General features: G+C 56.9%; 1 protein-coding gene across 2 annotated transcripts in view; it reads right to left on the reverse strand.

The window, feature by feature from the left end:
- Positions 1-260: 260 nt before the first annotated feature.
- The window catches only part of PLEKHM1 (pleckstrin homology and RUN domain containing M1), a 46,619-nt gene continuing 37,956 nt past the window's right edge, over positions 261-8,923 (reverse strand). For both annotated transcript variants that reach the window (XM_006170022.3, XM_006170021.3), the window contains 4 exons: positions 8,396-8,589; positions 4,252-4,315; positions 3,740-3,897; positions 261-2,375 (listed from right to left, as the gene is read on the reverse strand). In XM_006170022.3, coding sequence (XP_006170084.1) covers positions 2,264-2,375; positions 3,740-3,897; positions 4,252-4,315; positions 8,396-8,589 — 528 coding nt within the window. In that variant the 3' untranslated portion in view covers positions 261-2,263. The remainder of the gene's footprint in view (positions 2,376-3,739; positions 3,898-4,251; positions 4,316-8,395; positions 8,590-8,923) is intronic.

Here is an 8,923-nt window from a genome sequence, read left to right on the forward strand (position 1 = left end):
CGGCTGTTAGACACGAATGCGTGTGAGCAAACCTCCCCGACATCCCTGCACCCACCCCACAGGGCACCCTGATTCTGGGGTGGCAGGGTGGGTATGGAAAGAACAGTCACTTGCCCTCTTCTCCCAACTCCCTCCAGACTCCCCTGGCCCAGGGACAGACCCCCGGGAGGGTAGGGAGCTCAGTCGGATGGTAAGGGAGGGCCAGGGGCCTCCCTGGGCAGCGGCAGAAGTAGATTCAGAAATCAGGCCAGTGATTAGAAAGACCAGGTCTTTACTGCAAAACCATTCAAAAATCACACAGCAGCAGTTCCTTCAATATATAGCAAAGCACTTCTCAGGGCCAGGACTTGGCCTGCTAGAAACCATTTATTGCATAAAATAACATTTAAAAAATAGTGTGGGCACTACTGAGGTTCCACTGGGGGTGAGGGGAGGGGGTCAGTATCTGAAAGCATTAGCAGCTTTTTGGTAATGAGGAGAGGGCCAGCTCTAATGGTAATAACCCGGGGGCAGGGGTGGCCTGCTAACCAAGGCCTCCCTCCTGCCACCTCTTTGGGCACCTCCTGGCAAGCAATCGCCGGCCCAGGCCCACCCCAGGCCAGGCTCCTGCCCACTCGAGTATCTGGGCAATGCTGGCTCTGACTGGTGTGTGGAATGTTAATGCTGGCTGTGGGTAAGGTGGGGTAGGGGCCCACTTCCCAGCTGAGGAGGCCCCGGCATCTGGGCATAGGTGCACACTACCTTCCATGAAGGAGACAGAGAAGCTACAGCCCCTCCACTCTATTGCACAACCCTCCCAGCTCTGCAGGGCCGGGTGGGTAACTCGGTGGCTGAGTCACCGCGCGGGACAGGAGTAGCCGATTCCTCCCTTGACAGTGGGGCCCCTAGGGGTCTTGACTCCAAGCCAAGTGCAGGGAGGATGGATGGAGGATCCCTGGCCTGAGGGGCCTCTTGGGTCTGTGGGGAAGGCAGCTGAGAAACTACACCCACATTTTCCCCAAACCTGAGGTGTGAACATCACTTAGAAGACAGTTGTAGGCCTCCCCCCCAACCCCAAGGCCCCCTTCTGAAGACAGATTGCTCCAAGGAAGTCTTCTGGCCTCGGGCAGTGCCCTGGCTAGGCAGGCCCAGTGGAGCTTTGGGGATGGATGGCTTTGAGAGAGGGAGGCTGAGGCTGCTTCCACAGGTGCACGTCCCTGCACCCCTTAGCAGTGGAAGGGTGGGTCACTTCTCCACGGTGCAGGGCCCGGCAGCCATGGCAACCATTCCACACACCTGCCCTTTCTGGGGTCCAGCCTATCTCTGCCCAGGCAGGGGTCAGGCAATGGGGTGACCCCAAGAGCCCCCCTGAGGTGGGCCTGGAGCATCTGCAACAGACCCCTGCCTGTGTGTGTAGGAGTGAGGAGGGCATGGGGACGGTGGGGTGGGGGGGACAAAGACAACGACCCTTCCCTGAACAAGGGAGGCTCAAAGTGCTGACAGTGCTGGTTCTGAGTCACTTCCCTTCTCGGGCTGAGTCCAGGACTCCAGGCCGGAGAAGAGCTGGGGTCAGGAGGGGCTGTGACACCAAGAAAGGGGACAGGCTTCAGCCGATGGGCACGGGCCAGGGAATGAAGAGACAGGAGAGGAAGAGAGTGGCCATCAGGACTGAGCTGCCCTGCCAGCCGGCGGTTTGGCACATGGTGCTCGAGCTGTCAGCGGTGGGCGCTGGTAAGGGTGAAGGAAAGGCACCGAGGCCACCCCACCAGCCCAACCCCACGGTGGCCCGCCTGCTCAACCACCGGCCTGCTCTCAGGCTGGGCCTGGGTGGCTCTTGTATACCTGTTCAGGGTGGGAAGGCCTGGATTTCTTAGGTGACTTGTGTAGAATCCAGAATAAAAAAATATTTTCTGTTGAAATATGAAGGGGGAAACCCACCTTAAAAAACTAGACCTTTAAATCAGGAATGTGGAAAGGTGCCAAATCTTATTTCCACAGTGTTCAAACAGCCCTAGTGGACAGCCTCGACGGTGAAGTAGCCTGGGCTCGGTTTCTGAAAGGCCCCTCCTGCCCCGACTAGGGGCATGGTGGGCCCCACCTCCTGGAGCAGAGGGAGGCGGGAGCTCACAGTCGTCATCTGGGCTTGCTAGGTTTTCTTGGAGGCAGTGCGGGTCACATCTGAGGGTCTTCCTGACAAGGCGAGACCCGGAGAGAGAGTAGCCCGGCTGATGGCGAACCCAGCTGGCCAGCTGCACAGCCTCAGGAAGCAGTCGGGTGATGGGGCTTAGGTGAGAACGTTCTGTTCCTGGTACTTGCGCCGGCGGGCACAGCGGGGGCAGCCCTTCTTCGCCACAGCCTGGCAGCTCCGGTGGAGGACGGTCTTGCACTCGGCACACCTGGGGAGAGAGCGGCATGTGCTGTCGTGCCAGTTGGGCTGGAGGCTGCCCCGTGGCCGGACTGGCCATCCTCTGACCAGCACCTGCGTAAGGCAGTGTTTGGCTCCACGAGCCGCCAGGCACACAGGACTTCTCCAGCCCTAACTAAGCCCCGCTTGGCATAAGCTATGCAATGCATGCTGATACACGCTGTCCTTCCCTCCCTCCCTTCTTTCTTTCCTTCCTTCCTTCCTTCCTTCCTTCCTTCCTTCCTTCCCTCCCTCCCTCCTTCAAGTTTTTTTTGGAGAGATTTGTGCTATAGGGCACATGTGCTAGCCAGAAAGACAGACAGAGAGAGACAGAGAGACAGAAAGCAAGAAATCACCCCCCCAGGGAGGATGGCCACACTGCAATCCCTTCTGCTCCATTCTTCTCTTGGGATCTTGGGCACACACGCACACACGCCTGGCATGAGTTTTAAGCCGCCAGGTCCGGGACTTGAACCACGGTAGACTACATGGGAGTCCAGTGACATAGCTATTGTGCTAACTGCTGGTCCCTCCTCCATTCTCTTTTCAAAGAGATTTTCAAACCGGTGGGTCTGGGACTTGAACCATATAGCCAGTCATGTGGGATCTAGTACATTCACCACCACACCACTGTCTGGCCCACATACTTCATTTTTTGTAAATGCTCCTTGATAGTCACTAAGTGATCTCTGGTCTCAGTCTAAAATACCCTACAGTTCAAACCTTAGCCTGAGGCCCATTTGGTGCTGACTCCAGGCCTGAAAATGAATGAACACTCCCACTAGTTCAGCTTTCTGCTCCCACGTGAGCTGAGGAAGGTGTGGGTGAACTTTCCCACTTAGAGGGACAATGACTGGGATGGAAGGGTCACTGCAGCAGCAGAGGCAGGGACAGGTCATCCTCTGGGTGTCCACTTTGTGCCAGGCCCTGTGCTGACACTTAGGGGCAGCAACCCATCCAGTCTCCCCTCTGCCCACTCACAGGCAACAAGACAGGGAGGCCCCACAGGGAGCCAGGAAGGCCGACAGCTGGCAGCGCAGGAAGATGCTGTGAGGGCTCACCTATTCCCTGAGCTGGAGCGGACCTGGCCTGATTGCTCTGGGCATGGGACACTCTGCACAACTTGACCACCCTTGGCTCTGGCACCAAAGGGACGTGTGATAGGAGAGGACTTCAAACAGTTTGTAAGAAATGGAATTAAAGTATGAGTTTATTTTTGGTGCAAAAAAAAAAAAAAATCAAAATCCACCCACAGTTTCATCATCCTATGTACTTTCCGTGAACCTCTGGAAGACCCGGAGAATGTCCCTCACAGTAAACCTCGGCCTGCGGCCCGAGCCCTGGGGTCCCGCGTACCTGACGGTGGTGTCAAACTCGAAGGGGAAGATGATGTCGCGGTGCTGGCAGATCTGGCAGATGAAGCCGCGCTGGGTGCACAGGTCGCAGTGGTAGACGTGCTGGGATGCGAACTCGATGAGGGCCTTGAGGAACCCTTCGTATACCCCCTCTGCAATCTGTGGAGGGCAGGGGCAGGCCGCCAGCCCTTTAGATGCCCTGCTGGGAGAGCCCCTACCCCAAGCTCCCACATGGGTCACGCTGAGCCACATGGAGTCCAGCCCTGGGGCACCGGAGTCATGGGGGTTACGGCATTTCCAGGCAAGATCCCAACCCACTGTACTCCCCTTGAGGAAAAGAGTATCCCTAAGCCCTCGCCCCCGGGGTCTGCAGAGCCCAGTCACTGTCCAGGGAGCTCGAGGTATGGAAAAGCTGGGGATTACCGCCCTAGCTCCTCCGCAGTCTCCCTTTCTGATCTCTCTGGGAATGAAGTCCCTCTTCTGAGGTCTGGGGACAGGGCATGACATTCTCACCTGCTGGAGATCTGCAACACTGAACTTGTGGGGAGCCTCCAAGAGATAATTCCTGTGGTTGAGCCTTCCAAGAAAACACAGAGAGTCCTTAGAAGGGGTTCAAGACCAGGCCGGCAGTGCTGTCTGTCTGCATTCCCTCAGCACGGCTAACCAGGCATGAATGCCTTCCGCCTGGGTGGGGCAGTGACCGAGCGTAAGTCAGCCTGCCCGGGCTGCCTGGGAACTGGTCTTCCAGGTAATTAACCAGCTGTGGGACCTTGGGCGAGTTACTGAACCTCTCGGAAGCTCAAGTTTCCTCCCCTGAGAAACAGAGTCATTCTGAGGATTAAATCGTTTACTGACAATGTTCCGCACGGTGCCGCATGGCGACGAAGTGAGTGGTGATGAACCCTGACGCCGGATACCAGGAACCGGCTCAGACTCTGTATGTGCTCATTCATTTGATCCTCACAATAATCCTGTGAGCCTGTACTATTATAATCCCCATTTTGAGAAGAGAAGGAAACACAGGGAGGATAAATAACTTGTTTGCGGCCACACAGCCAGTAAGTGGCAGAGCTCAGGACACTGAACACAGGAGTCTGACTCCAGAGCCTGTTGGCTACTGTAATCACTGCCACCCTTACAGAGCAGGGCCAGTGCTGGGGACAGAAGGGCACAGGCCATGGCCTCTGGTCTAGCCATGGTCTAGCCAAGGGAGGGACGTTCAAGTCTGTGGTTTCAGCTCTACGTGCGAGAAATCGAGAGGAGTCCCAAATGCAGCAGATTCCATTTCAGAGGTGGCTGGGACATAGGCTCACATGGGCCCGCTCTAGTTTCCACACATCAATGGCAGTGATCCCAGGGGTCATATCCTGAGGATGGAAAGGAAACACCTGCAGAAAATTCCCCGGTGCAAAAACCTGCCTGGCCGTGTGTGTGTGTGTGTGTGTGTGTGTGTGTGTTGGGGGTGAGATGCGGGGTGGGGGGGTGAGGACAATACTCCAAGTCAGAGGAAGCTTGAAACCTGCCTGGGAAGCCCCGGACATCTGGCTGTGGGACAGAGCCAGGCCCAGGGGCATCTGGAAGGGTGGTTTGGCCACATCCCACCTGATACCCTCAGTTGTGGTCTGGTGGAGCCCGAGCTGGGGTGGGAGGCAGGTCCTACTAAACACAGGCAGGCCACGCTGTGCCATGCAGGGTGAGGGGAATGCCGGGCGGCCACTCCGTTTACCATGCTCGTTTTCCAGGCAATGTCCAGCTTTCTGGAAACAGGAAGCTGCCGTTTATCACCAGGAAAACACAGGGGCTGTGGGGGGGCACACAGATGGCCTGAAGGGCAGGAAGGGTGGGGCTATTTGGATGGAACGTGGTCTGCCCTGTCCAGTCCTACAGGCCCAGGAAGTACCCATGCCAGGGCCTTCTTCCGTGTGAGCCAGGGTCCCCCTGGCCTGTCCCACTCTCAGCAAGGCCTTGCAGCTGGTTCCTCTACTGCACTCAGTCAAGGTCAGAGGGGGGACAGGCCACTCTACACCCTGGCCTCCGGGGAGAAATCTGTGTGACTAGGACACACCCAGGTCTTGCTCTGGGCTCACCAGCTTCTCACACATATGATAGGCAGGCCCTTCTCTGTGAGTCTGTTTGCCTGGGGAAGGGACCAGGGGAATCTTTAGGGCTCACTGGGAGGAAGTGGAAGACAGAGGGCTGCATCTCCATGCCTGTCACCAACAAAGTGACCGAGTGGGAGGGGCCCTGTCTCCCCAAGCTGGGCCCCTCCTCTGCCTAGCCCTCCCCGCGGTCAGGAGGAATGCCTGAGGTTCAGGGGGCAATACCCCACTGGGCTTTTCTGCAACGGGTCCTTCCCAAATGCCAGGGGAGGTTTTGGAGGGCTCTTCTGGCCCTTGCAGACATGCTCCAGGCTTCCTGAAGGGTCCTTTTCTCTCGGGGGACCCACCAGGCTGCTGCTGCTAGCTAAGGGGGGGCTCTCCCTGACCTCACTTCCACACGCAACCAGCCTGTGCCTTTACAGCCCTTCTCTTCCTCTCAGCCTCCACTCTGGCTGACTTAGTTGGCCCTCTTTAAAAAAAATTTTTTTTTAAAGTAAGATAGTTTTTGGAGCAGCAGGAGGTGTGGTGGTTGAGATAGCTGCATCTCACATGGCTAAGTGCATGGCCTGAATTCTGGAACTGGCAGATTGAAAAAACATGCCAGGTGTATGTGCATGCATGCCCAGAATCTCAAGAGGAGCGAGGAGGAGAAAGGGCTGCAGTGTGGCCATCCCCCCGGGAGGTACTCTCTCACTTTCCCTCTCTCTCTTTCCAGTGAGCACACATGCCCTGTACCTGCAACAAAAACTGGGGAAAAAAAATAATAAAAGAAAGAAAGAAAAAGAAAAGAATTCTACAAACCTGCAGCTCAGATGCCATCTCCAGGAGCTCCTCTGACCCCGTGGCTTCTACCATGGCTGAGTCGGGTGTCCTCCCTCAGGGCACACATCATGCAGGCCCAAGGCTCCCTGTCTGCCCATCTTGGCCCTCACCACACTCAGGAAGGCCACATGAACACAGGGAGTGCTGGCCCACTTTACAGATGGGGAAGGAAGGGCTCAGAGATGTGAAGCAACTCCGAGTTGTGGTGGTTCTGGGCTAGGCAGGGACTGCTGCCAGGTTCTGTCCCTGGCCTTGTACTGCTTCCAAAATGGAGAGGCAAACAGCTTCACAGAAAGGGGGCTGCCCAGCATGTGTGTGACAGGCCCCTTCTCATCTTCCGCAAGCATGGCCCTGCCTTGAGCTGGCCAGGGGCACTGCAGGCTGCAGAGCAGCTGCCCTGGCACCTGGCATGGGCAGGCTCAGAGACTGGCCAGTGAGACCCATGCATACTCGGCAGGCAGGGCAGGTGAGTGGGACCGATGCCCAGAACCTCCCCTGAAGGCACCTGGTCTACACAGGTCTGCAGGTCTCTGCAGGTGCCAGGGAGGGTGATGAGGCCCTGCCTGAGCCCAGTGATTTCACCACCCTGGAGAGGGGCAGGAAGACAGACTCTGGAGCCTCAGGCCATGGAATTCCAGAAAGGATGGGAGTGAACCAGAACCATGAGAAGTGAAGACCAAGGCACCCAGCTGGTGATCAGGGTGGGCAGAGCCTCCCAGGGCAGACGCTTTCTGGGGTCCCTCAAGGTGGCCCCCAGAGAGCTGTCTGTTCTCCTAGGCACTGCAGATGAGACCAAGCCTCAGCCGGTTCCCTGCGGGGCCTACCAGTGGCCAACCCCTCCCCTCTTCCTAGAAGAGCACTTCCTGTAGCTCTCCCAGAGAGCCCCGAGACCTGTACTGGGCATGCTTTGGTGCTGGGGGCATGCAGGCGTGGCTCTGGGGTACTGCAGCCAGGACGGAGCAGGCACCTCAGACAGGTGCTCTGTGCCAGCCTGTGAGGTGGGGACACAGAAGGGGGAGCCTGGAGGGCTCACAAGCTGCTTCATGTCCCTAGCAAAGGCGACATGGCGGGCAGGGGGCACCAGCGCCTCTGGCTGAGTCTGTCCTCCAGAGCTCGGCCTCGTCATCCGGCCTCTCACCACGCCCCACTTCCCTTTGCACTCCAGCCAAACTTCTCCCTATCCTTTCCGTGGATGGTGCCTTTGTTCACGGCAGCACGGGCCCTTTCTTCTGACTGGAACACTCACCCTCCCTTCTCTTCCTCTTCTAACTCCTACTCATTTTTCAGGTCTCATCTTTGAAGTCATTTCCTCCAGGAAGTCTTCTCTGCTATGCTCGCCTGTCATCTGGGTTAGATGTCTTCCAGAAGATCCTACCTCTCCCCTGGGTCCTCACTCCCTGGTTGGAATTGCTGACTTACCCGTCTGCCTTCCCTGTCAGATGAGAAGCTTCCAGAGGGTAGGACCTGAATCTCCCTGCATCCCCTTTGCTCAATATTGAATCTCACACCATGGGGCTGGGAGTTAGTATGTTCTCAATAAATATTTGTCGAATGAATGAATATAGGAACAAAAACCAACCCCAAAGGATGCAGTAACTTCCCAACACCTGAGAAGGAGATTGCTGCTTGGCCCAAGAATTTTTCCCAAGTAGAAGCCTTGCCCTGGGCACTGGCCCCATGCATGTGTGTATGTGTGTGTGTGTGTGTGCATGAGTACACACACAGACAATACTCACCTTTTGCTTAGCTCCTTCAGGGCGCCGCTTCGGCACAGGCCCAGGTAGTCCCCCAGAAGCTTCAGCTGCTCCCGGCTTCTCCCAATAAGGTGCATCCGTTCCACATGCTCATACAGAGACGCGTTCACCAGCTGAAGGTTGATGAGGGGCTGGGCCCGGATCTGTGTCAGGAACTTCAGGGCCTGCCGGCAGATCTGGGGACACCAAGAGGTGTCGGGGTGGGAGATGTTCAGTGAGGACCTCCCGGCACGGCACTGCATCACCTACTCATCCATCTGTCCACGCAACACCCGCCCCTCCACGAGAAGCAGTACCAGATGAGAAGACTGAGGTTCAGAGAGATGAAGCAACCTGGCCAGGGTCACACAGCTAAAAATGGCACAGTCAAGATTTGGACACAGCTCACCCGCCTCCCATACCATGCTCATCTCATGGCACCACCTGCAAGCCGGGATGAGCAAAGGAGTCACTCTGGTCCACACACCTCCTGCTCCGGGCCTCACAGACCCTTCCCACTCTTTCATATCA

This window comes from Tupaia chinensis, unplaced genomic scaffold, assembly GCF_000334495.1.
Source record: "Tupaia chinensis unplaced genomic scaffold, TupChi_1.0 Scaffold148004_1, whole genome shotgun sequence".
Lineage (NCBI taxonomy): Eukaryota > Metazoa > Chordata > Mammalia > Scandentia > Tupaiidae > Tupaia > Tupaia belangeri.